This window comes from Labrus mixtus, chromosome 6, assembly GCF_963584025.1.
Source record: "Labrus mixtus chromosome 6, fLabMix1.1, whole genome shotgun sequence".
NCBI classification, from domain to species: domain Eukaryota; kingdom Metazoa; phylum Chordata; class Actinopteri; order Labriformes; family Labridae; genus Labrus; species Labrus mixtus.
Window position 1 is genome coordinate 14,292,820 of NC_083617.1, and position 17,049 is coordinate 14,309,868.

At 39.5% G+C, this 17,049-nt stretch overlaps 1 protein-coding gene across 8 annotated transcripts in view; it reads left to right on the plus strand.

The window, feature by feature from the left end:
* Positions 1-2,842: 2,842 nt before the first annotated feature.
* The window catches only part of LOC132975534 (girdin-like), a 64,688-nt gene continuing 50,481 nt past the window's right edge, over positions 2,843-17,049 (plus strand). For 5 of the 8 annotated variants that reach the window (XR_009673281.1, XM_061040130.1, XM_061040134.1 and 2 more), the window contains exons 1-3: positions 2,843-3,182; positions 3,310-3,410; positions 13,460-13,568. Coding sequence is in view for 6 of the 8 variants with exons in the window: in XM_061040130.1 (XP_060896113.1) it covers positions 3,120-3,182; positions 3,310-3,410; positions 13,460-13,568 (273 nt within the window). In the remaining 2 variants the exon portion in view is untranslated. The remainder of the gene's footprint in view (positions 3,183-3,309; positions 3,411-13,459; positions 13,569-17,049) is intronic. The other 3 variants (XM_061040131.1, XM_061040136.1, XR_009673282.1) reach the window with 3 other exon arrangements.

Below are 17,049 nucleotides of genomic sequence, written 5' to 3' on the forward strand. Positions count from 1 at the left end.
TAACTAGTTATAATTACTGCATATTCTTTTGTAAAGTTATGATCATAGAGTCTATAAATTGTACTTTGGCAGTATTATCATGTCAGACCTTTTACCAAACCAGAATTATAACTTTCGAGACAGGTGACCAAAGGTATGGTCTGACATTGTATTGAAACATTGAAAAAAGGGGACTAGTACCAATTTTGAACTCCTAAAGGGTAGATGTCATTATGCCTAAACTGAGTTGTTATATTAAAGCAAAACTTGATAATCAGTATCTACATGAAACGTATTACACTAAAAAATAAATTGACATCCCTTTTTATAGTGTAATAGTTTTAAGCAGCAAAACCTAGATTTTGAAGAGGCTGATACACAGGCTCTAACCTCCTCTTGTGCGTCAAACGTGTTTTGCAGAAAACATGACACAACAGGTCTATTCAGGATCTCATACTGTATTGCCTCAAGGCGGAACACCAACCACAGCGACCGTTATGATAAATGCAAATGAGAGCCTCTGCTTACCCAAGAGAGTGTGCTTATTCCCGACAAACAAGAATATATTCATTCTAACCAGAGAGGGGACCTAGGTCGCCAGTTCCCAAATCAATTGTGTTTTTAATTAGCTCTGTGGCCACTCTGCCTCTGCTCCCCATTCACACCATCAGAGCCATTCATCAGTTGTTGATTGGGTGTTTTCTACCTCTAGTGAAAGAGTGCAGGTCTGTCAGGGTGTATCATTTGTTCATTATCTAAGTGCTGATTTAGCAAGAAAGAAATACTGCGTGTTAAAAATAAGTGGTAGTTTCAGGGATAAACTGAAATTCATCATGCATTATCTGATCCAGATTTGTTGTCAGCAGCTGCATTTATCACAGTTAATACAAGTTCTGTTGTTTTCTTCCCCAAACAGTTATTCAACATTCTGAGTTCAGTTGGTTTGAACATTTGTCTTTTTTACATTTAGGATACAGATTTAGAAGAATTTTCTAGAATTTTTTAGAAGAAGTGGTTATTGTCCCACTATAAATCAGTCACCTTAATTCTTGATTTATTGTTTAGTCCACAAAATGTCTTAAGATTGGAAATCACTGATACCGTTTCCTTAACCTCAGCTAATAGAAATATATTTTTGTAAATCAGAGAAAAGAAGATCTTCATACTGATGATGCAAAAAAAAAAGCTGTTTTTTGGCGGGATTATCAATAATCATAATAATATATTATTATTGATATAGGGTGGCAGTAGTTTAGTGTGTATTGACTTGGGTTGGGAACTGGAGGGTCATGGTTTAAGTCCCGGTGCGGACCAAGTTTGGAATTGGTCTGGTAGCTTGAGAGGTGCCAGGCCACTTCCTGAGCACTGTCAAGGTGCCCTTGAGCAAGGCATCGAACCCCCAACAGCTCTGGCTCTCTTTCATGTGCAGCCCCTCACTCTGCCATCTCTCCATTAGTGCATGTCCAGAGGATCCTATTTGTGCCTGTGTGTAATTCAGCCTATGTGTGTGCAGCATGTTGAACAACAGAGTGTAAAATAATTTCCCCTTCTGGGATTAATAAAGTATATACAATTAAATAAATGAAAATTAATAACAAAACAGTTGCATTGAATGTCAACTCAGTATGCCTGATTCTTTTATATAGTCCTAATATCCTGAATGATACACTTCTAGATTTTTCCTGTTTTGTCACATGGATGTCATATAGCCTACTGCTTTAAGGATGTAATTAATTTAATCAATAAAATGAACATTCAATGAATTGTCAAATATTTTCATGATCTGTTTGGGTAATCTTTTCTGCAAAATGGTCTAATTCCACCATTAAATTACCAAGAGAACTGAGAATGTTAGCTTTGGCTTCAGGAAAAATCTATCAACATTTTCATTTTCTGGTGATTTGTAGGCCAAACTAAGTAGGATAATGACAAATCGAGAAATTAATTAACAATATAATCACTAATAAAAATTAGGGTTAGGGTTAGTGCAGACCTAGAGGCAATTTGTGTGATAATTCAGTGCCTTTTTTAACCTTCTATTAGGATAAAGCTTACAGACTAAGCTTACTGTAAATTGACACCAGTCTCTTTGTACACACCCACCAGGTGTCAGCAACCTACTTGCCTTTCTGCACTACTGTACCAATGCAGTAAATGCAAACAAAGGTAGGCCTTTGTATGAATCCCCAATATTTCCCCATAGCCTATCCATGTTTAAAATAACGACTTTTCTTAGCATGCCATAACAAATGAATTAGCTACATGGCTGCAACTCAGGTTCATACCATTTCACTTTTTTCTGTAGCCTACATTTTATAACGCCATGACTCCTCAAGTAATCTATTGTTTTCTTAGAATCATCATTGACCCTGGGACCTTTAAAAATAAATCTAAAGAGAGAGATGGGTCCTGCTTTGGTCAGTGCCCTATTTTTCCTTTCAGAGCAAGGAGGCGGAGGGAGATGCACATGAGAGGCAGAGAGGAGGCGGTGCTAAGTGTCCTCCAGTCATCCTCTCTCTGCTCCCTGTTCATTTGAATTCTGCATTTGAACGGAGGTAGACAGAGGTTTTGAGAAGTAAGCGGTTAGAAATGACTTCACTATTACTGAGAGGAGTAAACCTACGTTTTGTTTTTAACGAGGACCTGAAACATCTGGATTTTTTCGCACTGGATACTTCCTTTTTATTTTTCGTGGCGGAGTAAATTTTTTTTACCGTTAAAAATTCCTCTCCTCATCTTAATTTTCCAGGAGTGGACCGCTAGCATAAAAAAAAAAGCATACCTGACTCATGTTTCATGTAGTCTGTGTATCCTCGCTTCTGTAGATTGCTAGCTAACCGGAGATACATTTTTTTTTTTAAACAAAATGTAATTCCTTGTCTTTTATCCTGAGGTAGCCAAGCCCCAGCCTTTGGGATCTTGAACCAGGGTCTCGAGAAGATTGTGGATTATCTTTTAAAAAACCCGGACGTGTTACACAGTGGCCTCTAGCCAAAATGAGCGTCGATTTAATTGAATCAAATACATGAGTGGAGCCTAAACAAACACACATTTCTCCAAAAGGAGTGCACTGTGGTTCTTTTTTTTCCTCTTCTTCCACATCTGCTGAAATAAACGGCGCCCCAGTTGCCCTGGAAAATATGGAAAGTGAGGTTTTCACCCCTTTGCTGGAGCAGTTTATGCTCACGCCTCTGGTCTGCTGGGTAAGCGCCCCTTGCTAATTAACTATTCAAAATGTGGCTTAAGCTGCCTAATTAAACACCCCGTGGCCTGTGAAGGCATCTCCTGTAAGAGTTTACGCCTGTTTGCATTATTCCATTTTATTTTCAGGTGAAGACTGTCGGGCAGACGACAGTGACCGATGGCTCCAAACTATCGGAATATGTTGAATTGGTGGATGGGATTTACCTGAATGAGATCATGCTTGAGATGTAAGTAGCCCACTTCAAAATTGTTGCAGACACACCAGACTGTTTCTTGCCTGTACCACTGTAGTGTATTGTCCTATTGAGGGCATGTGGACCTTTTTGTACATCAAACGCACCTAAATGCAATACTCAATGATTGTACTTTAGCCTATATTTCGTTTTTGTCCCTAGTCTCTATCAAACTCACAAATTGCCTGCTGGAGTGAATGTAGGCTAAGCACAAAGGGACCATGTATTGGGGGCAGTGATGGGTCACAGATATCTCTGCAGACAGTTATTGTTAGGATCCCTTTTAGCTATGTGGTTCTGCCGACGACCACAAGCATCAGTGGCTGCAAGGAGGCAGCTCGACAGCTTTCAGTTGCACTGTCCCCCCCCCCCCAGTCACCCCTACACTGTCATCTGCAGCAGACTGTGAGACACCCCGCCCCTGGAAGCTACAAAGCTCACGTTTCCCTGCTGTGCTCTGGACTACACCGGAGTAGCCAAAGAAGCCTTATCCTGCAGTGCAGATCCTTCACTTATATATGTTTGTTTATACTGAAATAAAAGGGAAGTGGATGTTTTGGCAGAGTGTTTTTTTGGAGGAGATGAGGCATGATATGTCAAATCTTTCCAGTCTCCTCCTGACATACAGTATGTCAGAAGATGGCTTTCCATTCCTTTGTCTGGCTTAAAGCTTCCACTTCCCGCTTGTAGGGCAATTTTTAATATTCCGCTAATGCCACACTCTCCACTGTCAGCATTTACCCCTTCGTTTCGCCTGTGAAGCAGTGCTTAACTGAGGATTATGTGTTGCGTTTTCATGAAGCAACTTAAATAGTTCTTTCATTCTGTGGTAGGATTTGTCAGTAGGAGGAATACGGTGTGGTTTGTCTTCTGTATAAGGCTATCTTTGCTCTTCTATCTGTGCAGTTTCTTTATGTTACTCCTTTTAAAAAGGGTTCATCTGCTTCTGTGTTGCATGAGGAGCTGATTAATCCTGACTTTCTGTTTCCTGTCTTGGTTTGTTGTCCTCTTCCCCCCCCCACTCTGACCTCATACTGCTTTGCTGCATCACCGTACTAAGCTGCCTACCTTCATGTTTCAGCTACCACTTCCGCCTCTACTTCCATGCTTGTTTTTCTTCCTAGTCCTCCAGGCTGCATCGCATTGAAATTCTCAGAGGAGTCCTTTAAAAAAAAAAAAAAAAGACAGACATTTAGGGAGGTCAAAGCAGGTTTGGACAGCTTAGGTGTCTTCTATTTTCCTCACACAGTCCCTGCAAAACCATGAACAATCTGACAGTATTTTTAGAGCTTCTTTCCCTATGGGACATTGAATACTGGAAAGCAACCAGAAGGATAAGAGGGGGAGGGGTTTTAGGAGTGAGTAAGACTGAAAATGATTTGCCAAAATCCTTAAACATGACAGGGAAGATGTGGAAGAATGAGCCAGAGGATTGAACACAAAAGTCGAGGTCAAGCCTTGGTTTGCAGAGACTGAGATGTTTGACGACTAGGTACTAAGTAAAAATTCAGTCTCTAAATACATGGAATGAACTGGATAGGAATTTTCTGTGGTCGGTTGTGTGCTTCTGCAGAGAGGAGCCAGTGTTAAGCTGAAATGAACTGGCTTAGCAATCGCTTGACACCGGATGTTGGGGATTGCCAGTCACAGCCAACACTGTGTGTCTATGTGTGTGTGCACTTTTCTTGAGGGCTTCTGTTTCTGTGTGGGAGTATGTGTATCTGGGGTGTTTTCTTCTGTGCATTTTGTTTTAGACCGAGGCAGCTGTTGGTAGTTGTCTTGCCCAGCCACCCTCCCACACAGAAGGCCTACAGTATTGGTCAGATGTTGTGTTAGTGAGACTGCTCTTTGTCTGCCTCTCTAAGCTTAACAGAACTAAAATAGACTATCATCATCTTAAATGCATATCACAGCTCATAAATGTTAATTTTGAAGCTTTTGCAGGGAATGGTGCATTTTGGTTCTGAATGTGACTTGGTTCAGTATTAAAATAATGAAATAATAGTTGAAACAGGTTACTCCTGTCAAGGTTTATTCATTCCATTTGAATCTGTATCATCGACAAACACGTCAACTTTACATTTCTTTCCACCCTTTCTGTGCAGGCTGCTTGTAATAAATTGTACTGACTTCTGTTGGTGTTCACCTCCAGCAAAATGTAGCTCACTTTACACTCAAAAAAACTTAAGTTTAACAACAGAGACAATGCAGAAAATGCTAAACCAGAAAACACATGCTAGAACCTGCACATCAGTAGATTAAAGCCGGCAAACACCTGCTTACTGTACTCTCTGAAGAAACTTGAGCTTTAACATATCTACTGGTGGTGTCAGCTGTTGTACTTAAAGCTGTGATGTTTCTGTGTGGATGTCTCTGTATGGCCTCATTGTACACATGGCAGACAGGCTGGCAGCAGTTGTCATCAGGACACCATGGGTGAAAGAAGGAGAGAGAACCTGGGATTATCTAACGGTTTGCTGACACCCAGATGGCACCACATCACCTCCCTCCTTTGCCCTCTTGTGACTGACATTACCGAGCCAATTAGATTGCCCTCCTCCGCACTGTCAAACCAATTAGTTTTCCCGCTCAGCAAGAATGAGCCAATTAAATTTCTGTCAGAGTGACAACTGTGCTGTCGAATTGTCCGTTTTGCTGCCAATCCTACAGACCCATGCTGACTGGTTGGCCTGGGTTTTAAACTGGTCAGTCTGTCCTTTACAAGGAGCTGGGACAGATTTATGCATGTGAGAGACACTCTTTTAGGATTAAATAAAGGGATTTAATGTCTTATTAGCTTTTACTTAACATTTATCGTGCTAATTGGGGTCCTAAATTGTGTTTATATTTGTTGATAACTTGGCTTAAACTTTTTTGCATTGAATAGTTGTTGGACTCAGCTTAAACCCTGAAAAAGTATTTTTTTCTCTGCCACAAGGCTACGTTACAGTAAATTCACAGTGTAGGCTCACATACACAGGATGTAGTCCTCACTACCTGTCATCACTTCCTTTACTGCCAGAATTGGCTTTTCAACGCACCACATATACCCACAGTCACTTAGAATTCAACCAATAGCCTTTTGAGATACGTTTGGACAAGAGGACATCAGTGGGCTGAATGGGTTGTGTTAGTTTAAGCCCTGGACTCAGTTGGTCTTTTGTTGATATGGGTTTCTTTTGTTGATATGGGTTTCTTTTGTTTGAGACTATCAGATCCATCATTAGATTCTCTGTTTTTGTTATAGTAACACATGGAGGCTTTATTATGCTCATGCTACTTTTCATGGTTCACTTGGTCCAGTAGAGTATTCAGTAGAGGTTAGATGACTGTCTTCCAACAATTTGTTATTAAAGGTGATATCTAGAAATGGCAACATACAAAGAAACAGTGTGGTCAGCACTTCTTTTGGTTTTCTATTTTGATCTCACTTTTATATGTTTTTTTTACTTATTTTTTTTGAAAGTTTAGGATTCCTAGAGGTTTTAGAAGCTTCTTTGTTAACAAGGGGGAAGCATTCAGAATTAAAGGCCAGTATGCATGCAGTACCTTTGAACTAAACAAAGATTCAAGCTACCATATGATGTAATTGATCATAACAGATTAAACTCAAAGATATTTGGTATGCTCATAAAAGAGTAAGACCGAGGAAGTTTTGATATGTCAGCATTTCCGTTACCACGGATGGCCAAAGGAAAATTATTCAACTCCTTTTTTCTAACTATTTAAACATTCCCGTCATTTGAAATTTGAAATTGAGGATTTGAAATTTCTCTGCCTCTTCAGTTCTTGTCTATACCTTCATCTTTACCCCTCATCCTTTTCTGTTAACATGTTCATTGTTTCATCATGTTTGATCACCCACTGCTTGCTTCTGCTCCTCTTGCTTTTTATCCTCTTTCTCCTTTTCCTTGTTCCACTTTAAAGAAAATCTTCATCTGTGTCCTTTTTTCTGTCCGTGCCTAACCTCTCCCGCTCCTCTTGCCCTCCTCTGTTTTCTTTGAGCAGCATGTTGGAGCCTTTGTTGATTTTCTCTGGGGCTCGTTACAGTAGACATAGTTTGGATTCCAGCTGCACCAAAGAAAGGAGAAAGCAGAGCTGCTGTTGGGTTGTCAGCCTGTTTGGGCCTACCACTGCTGCTGCCTGGACCTTGGTGTCCCAACCCTTCCACATCAAAGTGTGGAATGAATCTGGCACCTCTCATAGTCTTCTTTATGCCATGCCACGCTCTCTGTGTCTGTCAAGCAGGAGGATGTGTATCGAGTCAAACAGGAAACAGCAGCTGTGACCTTGAGAGGACAAAACTTTTAACAGGGCTGTGTTAATGTGAGGCTCTCAAAATCCCACAACCAGGAACATGGTAATGCCCACGGGGACCTTTGTAGGATTTTAAACACACGTTGTCAGTTTTTTCTGGCAATTCACAGTCAATCTGTCTTTGAGGTGGTCAGCATTCAAAGTAATGTATTTGTCAGAATATCTGAACTGCACCATATTCAGACGTTGTTGCCAAACAGAAGAGCTAGCATCTAACTTACCACTCGTACTGAATTTATTATTAGTTCAGTAAAACACATCTTAAAATAAGTTTACCTCGCCTTTGGGTTGTACTGATGCTCAATCTGTGAGTTCAACAGCATGTCAAAAGGCATTACTATACTTAAAAAAATTGAATAGCTTTGACTAATATGTTTATTTTAATTTAAGAGAGAAAATGCTTTATTTAAATTAGATTTTGTTACAAACAGATGTTATCGAATTCCCCCCAGCATTAGATTTGATTATACTAGACCAAATTTGATTGATCAGACCCCGTCTTATGGTAATTTGCTGTTACTGATTGATGTTAATGCCAACTGAAAAAAAACTTAGGCCCTTCAGTGACTCAGGGGACACAATCCCTTCTGTTTCTGCAAGACTTTTGCTCTGAAACATCTGCACAAAGAGTTTAACAGCAACTTTACATTGAGATTAAAAAACTAATATAATTCATCTGTGACCAGTGATAGAATTTTAGTAAAATTAAAAAAAAAAAAACACCTGATAGTGTTGGGTTACTAAATTGTCCAAATGAAGGAATTACGTTTAATTGCATTTTAGCTTGTTATTATGGTCTGTCAGTCTAGTAAGGCAACAAATCTGATCCCATGTAGTCAGCAGGAATGAGTTTAACTACAGTCCCATGGATACAGTGGCAGAGGAGAGGAATGGGAAGAGGCCCTGTGGAAACAGAGAGACAAAGACAGGAGAGAAACAAGCACATGAAAAGCCAAGACAAGGAAATAGGCTGATAATATCACCATGCCCATGGTCAGAATTATATTGGTTTGCTTGTATACTGAAGTTCCCACGGATGGAGGAGGTCTGATGGGGAGGAATGGGGATGCAGTCAACCGGAGCCTTAGGTTTGCATGATGGCAAAATATCAAACAATTGAAATACGTGCAATACTGACGTGCATGTAATATCCCAGTAAACTGATGCAAACTGATACTTGATGCTGTGTGTCCAATGTTTTACAAACACACATTTTGTTGTGTGCTATGCTAATATAAAATGCACTTACTGCACTCACAAGCTTCCATTTAAGAACACGGTCAGTGTGTTAAAATGTAATTCAGTATAACAAGATTCCACGATAATGAGATCAAGGCAGAGTTCCAAGTATTGCAAGTGTCAGACAAACATTTAAATCTCATTATTTGATTTACAGAGCGAAATGACCAGTTGCTCTCCTGAATTTTTATTTTCATGTATTCACTCATGTTTTGTTGAATTATCATTCAGAGTGGGACTTATTTTCCAAGTTATATCCCCCAGTTATGTGTTGGCTGATAGGGAACATTACAAACTATATCTTGGGCTAGCTGTGTCTCTACAAGGCATGTGAGTAATTAAACTGGCTTTAATCCTGGTATTGTATGAGGTGTATATACTGTACACATAGACTTAGATAGATAATACATATACGGTGTATTAAGACATACTTTTTTGGGGTATTTTGACAAACTTAACCGGTACATCTGTTTTGTTCATAAGCTGACTACATGGTGCAGAATTAGTTGATAATGAGAAGGTTTCAGGGATTGACCCACAAACATATCCTGAACTGAACTGTTAACCTTAGCAAGGCTGCTAATAAGTGCTCATCCCCCAGATTGGTATTACTGTTAGCTGTTTGGCTTCCAATGTTTTTCACTAACAACGATGCAAACACACACTCCCCTGCTGTGTTTTGACTGTGCAGCTCATAAGCTCCATGCCCAACACGTGGCCAAATGCAGCCCTCTTTTTTTGTTTTGGTGTGTTTGCAATTTAGCCTACTTCAAGTGTGTGTGTGTGTGTGTGTGTGTGTGTGTGTATGAGCATGTGCCTGCCTGCCTGGCTGCCCATGCTGACTGTAATGAAGCATGTCATATATAGGTTAACACTACTCTCCAAGTTACCCAGCCAATCAAAGCCAGGAGTAGAGAGGAGAAAGCCCAATGGCCCCAGGCTCTACATAAGGCTGCAGTGGCCATCAACAGCACCAACAGACCGGCTTATTGACTGGCTGTCTGGCGAGCTTGCTCCCCATCAGTCTGCATGTTCATCCTAATCTATTTGTTTAAAGTCTTAGGTTTACCATATCAGCAGGAATTGGGAGGGAGTCAATAAGTTGGACTTTTGACCCAGGTTGCCATTTTAAGTAGCTGTATTTATTCACGCACTGATCCACAGGGGGAGTCAACCCGTCGTGTGCTTGTACGGGGAAGTCAAAGAAACAGACAGAGAATCTAGGGGTGGATGTTATGGTGTTGTTGTGGTCATGCTGTTTTGGCCGCATTTGTTCTTGGCCGACTGGTGGTGATGGAATGTGTGAATGGAATGAACCCTTTCTTTGCAGATTTTCTCTCTTTCAGCCTCCTTTTTTCCGTTAAAAACACACCCTTCATTCACTGTATCACCATCCTCACCCTGACAGGATTACAGCCTCATCTGTGCTTTTTAATTAATGGGTTAAATAGACCCCCTACTATGGACCTCAAAAGAGGCTAAATGTGTGTGGAGGGGGATGGGGTGGGGGGCAGGAATGTCACATGACTGTTCATTTAGACCCATATTAAAAGAATCCTCTGTCCTTCTGATTAGCATGATTTTGTGTGTGTGTGTGTGCGTGTGTTTGTGTGTGTGTGTTTGTGTGTCAGGGCTAAGCTGATCAAAAGACTAATTGCCAAGTCCACACTTCAGCCGGTTAATTAAGACACAAGCATTCTGCCTTTTTCTTTGTGTAACATAATCATTTACGTGCTTTATTAAAATGTGTGGTTTTAAAATAAATTGATTTGAATTTTTTTTTTAAAGAAGAAACAGCAGCAGCATAGTGTGATAAGGGAGATTTCATTTAACCAGACGTCCCCTTTGATCAAAAGTATCCAGTCCTAAAAAAAATCCTTTAAATTCTGATTTCAAACGGAACAAAACAGATTTAAAAAATCTGGATTATTTACAGTCTTTGTGACATTTCAAGATGAATTTTATTGGGCTGTTGGCCCATACAGACACAGACAGGGCTGTGCCTTCAAGAGCACAGATGCAGACACATGCATGACTTCACATGTGCTACACACTACATGCATGCATGCATACATTCATAAGCAGCCAGGACCCTCCTCCTCCCCCAAACTCACGGCATGTTGACCCTCATATATAGGTCATGCTACGTACATGCTTTGAAGTCTGAGTTGCATATTATGAAAACAATACTGCTCTTAGACAGAGTTGATGTAAGGCTCTAAAATCTCAAGTACATGAGTAGTGTTGTTTTCCCAGACAATCCCAGGGCAAAGGTATCATTAATTAATTACAGGAGGGTTTTTTTTAGGAAGCGGCTGAGTGGATTTTTACTATTTTTCTCTCTTGGGCTCTATGCATGGCAGATGAAAGATGACACTGTCAAAACATTCTCCTAGCAATTCGCCAAAGCAAATTTACTTTCTAATTATTTTATAAATACATTTTCTACCGTCCTTATGAATATATGATATACATGTACCTGGCATGAGTGGGCCCTAAATTTCTCTCCTCTGCTGCCAGTTTCAAGCAATGGGCAGGTGAAAAAAATATATTTAACCTGCAAGATAGGCTAAGTTCAAAGTTCCGCAATTATGCTGAGCTGGTATTTGGATGCTCTCATATGAAACGAGTCCAAAGTAAAATTGTGAGATTTATTTTTAGTGCCAAATCCCATCTACCTTACATAGATAATGTGTCAGGGAAGCATGGCTGTAAGTGTCAACCTTTTCAAAGTCTCCCTTTGCTTCTTACTGAAACTATATCAGCTCTAGATTTGCTGCTTTGTTGCCACTTATGTTCTGTGAAGTGGGAAGTGAAGAAGATTTTTTTCACTCAGGGAGGGAAAATGTGTATACCACATTAAGGCCCATGCCTTGAATAGAATGAGTGTTTTAACTTCTAAATTCTCCTTAAAGAAACACTGCCATTTCAACAAGCTTTATTCGCTTCTGCTCCTATTATCAAAGGTAGCGATTAAGAAGCCCCAACTTACAGTCAACACGTAGGAAAGTAATTAGCTGATAAATACATGAATTGCTGATGAGTACTGACACTAGGCCTGGCAAGTAGTTGGGATGTTAAGCATTCCAAAGAGAAAGGAAAAACAGAAACAAATTACCTGGAAGCTTATCTTTTGGGCTTTAATGAATTATATTACTAATCCTTTCAGTAAATTTGAATCGAAAACAAGTTTTAGATGTAAGAGGTTTGGTATTATACAGGCAATTTCTTTTGATATGCAAACGGTGGTTCCGTAGATAACAGTGGCTGGGGAGGTGGTACTGTGTGAGTTTGTGGAATGTCTATGAGCCTCACTTAAACATGTTGACACCCGTGATAACATCAGTCGTTGTGCATGTTGCTTTTCATGCTCCTTGGGCAGCACAGATAACAACACTGGCTCTCTGTTCTGCATGAACATTAAGACACTACTCTTTGATTGAGAGAGATAAAAAAGACATGGTTGCCACAGTTAGAGGACAGGGAGTTGTTGAAATACTTCATCTCATAGAGGAGCCTAAACAACTGTTCACTCTACTACTAATTTTAAAAATATCCTTGTTTGTATTAAATTAAAGAGGGCCTCTTGTAAGCACTGCTCCTGAAATGATCCTTACCTGGCTGTTCACATGTGCACCACACAGCAGGAGACTATCACTGTCGGACAGGACAGGAGAAGAGGGGTCTCTTAAGGCAAGACATGACGTAAAAATCACGATGCAGAAGGGGTGGAACGAAGCAACAGTTTGTGTTATACGACGCTATAATTAGAATATTTGCCTTGTAGTTCAACAGAATTATGATATGAATAAAAGTGTGCAGAAGAACATATTGGAAAACATAATGCAGCCCACTTATTGTGTGCATGGAGATCGTAGGGGTCTATGCACCTTGCACCGGTCACAGGATATGTGTCGTCCCCCCCCCCACTCCCTAGAGGTGAATTCTCTGGACAATATCCTGCTGCGTTCTCATATCGGCTCACTTCCACTTTCTACAGAAAAAATACTAGGAGTCTGGCTCCTTATAAAGTCAGAGTGAAAAATGTGGCGTTTTCCTTCACCCATACAGCTCCTCCTGAAAATATTATGTTTTTAAGGAGTTTACTGCAAGTGTGAAATCTTATACAGTTTAGCCTAAAAGTGCTTCATAAAGAAGTTCAAATTGATTTTTTACTGTCTGAAACAGTGGTGCATTCAGCTGTAAGGGTGGACATTTCTTATGTGCAGTCTTTTAATGCATGTTTTCTTTAACATTCACATGGGACTGACCCTACATAAATGTTGGTCCATCGTCACTATGCTGTGAATGTCTTTAGCCAAACACACGTTCCTTCATATTGATGCGCAATGCTGTCAAACCGAAACAAGGAAACAACCAAGACACACTTAAGAACATTATTATTGAAGTGTTGCTTCAAGTGAAATGTGACTTTCCTGCAAATATGATGAAATAACAATGTTCCATCTTTCTCCCTTCTCCCACAGAAACCCCAAAGCCACTGTGCAGAGGACGAACAAGAAAGTCAACAACGACCCCACACTACGCATACAGAACCTCTCTATACTCATCAGGCAGATTAAAGACTACTATCAGGTAAGATTTCTTACTGCTGAAGGAGCTGCAAAGTTAGAAATCACTTCCTACAATTTTCCTCAATCAAAACTTAAGGTTGTTCAACAGTGTCAGTAAGGTTATCTTATTGATGTGAAATTGGATCTATTGATATTTGTCAAGTCATTATGAATAACTTGAAGGAACACATTCTTGTGTTGTTCAGACTGATACTGTGTAAAGAGGAAAACTTTTCCCATTGCTACCTTGCGCCTGTGCTGGTGTGGTCTGCATTAAAACAGTGGCTGTTACTCACACACATAATTCAGTGTGTCAACAAAAGCACATGAAGACTTGGAGGCGGTTTAAACAAAGCTGGATTTTCAAATGTCTATGCGTGACTTCCTGTGATGTGGTGGTATCATGACCCACGGCCAGATGTCAGAGAGCAGAGAGGGTTCTGTAAATATGCAGAGACATGAGCAAAGTTATCAGAAAGCCAACTATCTGGCTCTCATTCTTAATCTGATGAATAATTCATTTTATTTACCTTGCCCCTTTTATCTCAACAATGTTGAAGTTGATCCTCATATATCAGCCTCAGCTCAACTAAGGTGTCCCCAGAGAACAACCCTACACAAAGCAGCTTACTGCATTGCTTTAATGCCTACAAGAAAGATTTGGAAGCTTTAGTCAGAGAGCTGTGAAGGCAATTAGAGCCAAGTCACATGTGGTGAAGTCTTATCTCCTGTTCAGTCTGTGTTTACTGCTTGGCAATTGGCATGAGTTCATCACATCTGTTTACAAACTCATCCTATTTTATCATAACTTCAAGTCAAAGGGTATGATTTAGACTTCCTTTGAATCTGATGAGATAAAAGGAAAGTTGAAGAGTAGGTGTCAGGGAGTACAAACTATGAAAGAAAGATAAAGGGTCAATTTAAGAAAAAAAAAAAAGAAAAAAGATTCAGTGTGAGCCCCATACTTTTGGAAAGCAGTGCTTCAGAGCATGTGTAGTGACCATATTATTTGTGGAAAGTTGGAGAAGCAGGTGGAAATTGTGACGCATTGTTCCAGTAAGCAAATATTATATTAATGCACATGCACTCAGTCTTGGACCATCTCTTGACCACTCATCAGTTTGCGCTAGTTGCATGTCACATGGTAGATTTGCCAATGTCAAACAACATGAACAAGGGTTTGCAGTCCATATCAGAGGCTAGATGCCAATAGTCCATGTACCAGTAATCCTAATCTCTAATCCAACCCACTCTGTTTGGTTTTCAAAGGCAAAATACTGTGAAAGTGAGAGGATGCAAAGCTTAAATTGACCTCCAACTGGATCTAAATACAATGACTAAATCTATATACACAAGGTCTTAACATGAATTGAGATCAGGCTATGGCTGGTTATCGTTTTTTGTTAGATTTAATTGGATATAGTTGTCTTGTAAATCTTGTGATATTGAGATGCAGATGAATTTATGAATAGTTTTTTTTTTGGCCTTGTTGGCTTGTGTTTTTGTTGCCAACTCTGCCAATTGAGAGGTTTTTTTAAGAGCAAAGATGGGCATAAAAATGTGAAAATATTGTCCCCAATACGACCTTGCATAGAATTCTTTAATGCTCTGATCACCCTTGCAAATCCTCAGACAATGGTTAATCCAAAGTCTGGCAAGGTGAAACTTTATCTGCCATGTTTAAATTAATTGAATCTATTGAAAAAGGTTGACACTGTCTCACATTTCATACCACATCATGTCACTTATCTTTAGTTGTTGGGTGATAATGACATTTCTGATGTCAAGATGGACAGTGTTGTGGTTTCTGCTGGAATTCCCCACAACAATGTGATTATAGTACAAATCAGTACAGACATTGTACACACAAGCTGTGTGCAGTTCTTTGGCTGTACTTGTGCAGCAGATACTTAAAGTTAAAGTTTTCTGCTTAAGTCTGTTGAAGGTATTGCCTGAAAGCAAAATGTCAGTTCTTAACTGTCAGCAATTGTAGTGCCAAGGCAAATTAGAAAAGTCTAGCGAGAAAATGTTTCACTACATTGCTTCAACAGTCTCAGCTGGGTTACTTGAAGGAATTGAGCATGACCTAGCAAGCTGTTGCGACAATGCAGTCGGTTAAGGAATGTTATCAGTGCCAAATCAGTTGGAGACACTGATTTCCCACACTTCAGACTTAGGACTGTGGCCCAAATCCTCAGGGCCTGTGGCTCTACATGGCTGTTTAAATGCTGTTGCTTATCATGTAATTTGGTGTTATTGAAATAATGAATGAAATGGAAAAAAGTGAATGTAAGGCCTACTTTTACAGTATTATAACATTTTCTCTGTAACTGGGAATAAGGCTTACCAATTTTCAAGGTAGTTTTTTGTTTTTGAGTTTTATTCTATGTATAATTAGAATAATTCTAATTGTAATCATTCTATGTATTTACTTTAATCTTTAATTTTGCCCCAGAAATCAAGTGAAGAGTTCCACTGATTAGTTTTATTGCTCTGTTAGATGTGGTTTGCCTCGATTCTAAACATCCTGTTAATCCCTCCCGGGTCATCTTATTTAAACAGTCAGCCTATTGTGCAGACTTTGATGTTATAAGCCCACAAAAGCTCCACTAGGCCGCCTCAAATGGCTACCAGCATAATCTGTGTCAGAGTCAGTAGTTAGGTCAGTGACCACTAAGGTTAAGTCATGACCAGTGGAGTCTTTAAATGATGAGATGAGTTAAGGATGTTAACTGGGGGCTTCTTTATGGTTTCTAAGTGAAAATTCATACCTTTGCATCTTTACCACGCTGCAGCCAGTTTGTTCAATTTCATTCAAACCTCTTTTCTTATTAAAAAAGCAACAAAAAGGCAAAAAAAGAAGAAAACATAAAATGCTCTCTTTTTCACCATTGAAAGAATAAGTGCATGGTAAACTTGGTAAAACTAGTCATCTCTCCATCTGTGTGATTTCCTGTTTACTTTTCAGTTCCTTTTTCAGTCCCTTTGGAAGGAAATGAAGGCTATTTCTGATCAGTGTAGTTCAATGTGTATTTATAAAGTACATAAATGAATGATTGTTTGTGTTAAAGTTGAATCAGCATTAGTCCATGTAGTTTGAGTGTTTAATACATGAGCATAAACAGACATAGTACATTGTCTCACCTCTTTTTTTTGTTGTAATTTAGGGAAGATAATTCAATCTGTAATCAACATGATCATATTGTCCACTCATATCTTACAAAATGAAATACTGTTAAAACCTTACATTAGGTCACTGAATTACTTTTTTGTCGATTTTAATAAACAGCAAGAACTGCAGTATTTATTTAGTTCGGGAGTATTGAGCAGATACTGTTAATCGTCTTGTATTAGCTGTAGAAGGTCAATGTAAACTATGAAACTCTTGACAGTCTTGACTGGTTTGGTTAATCTTTGGTTTTGTCCCAGCATTGCTCTTTTGACCTCCTGGTTATTCAATTGTTCAGCCATTTGTGTCCTCTGCCTCACAGAGACCACCTACA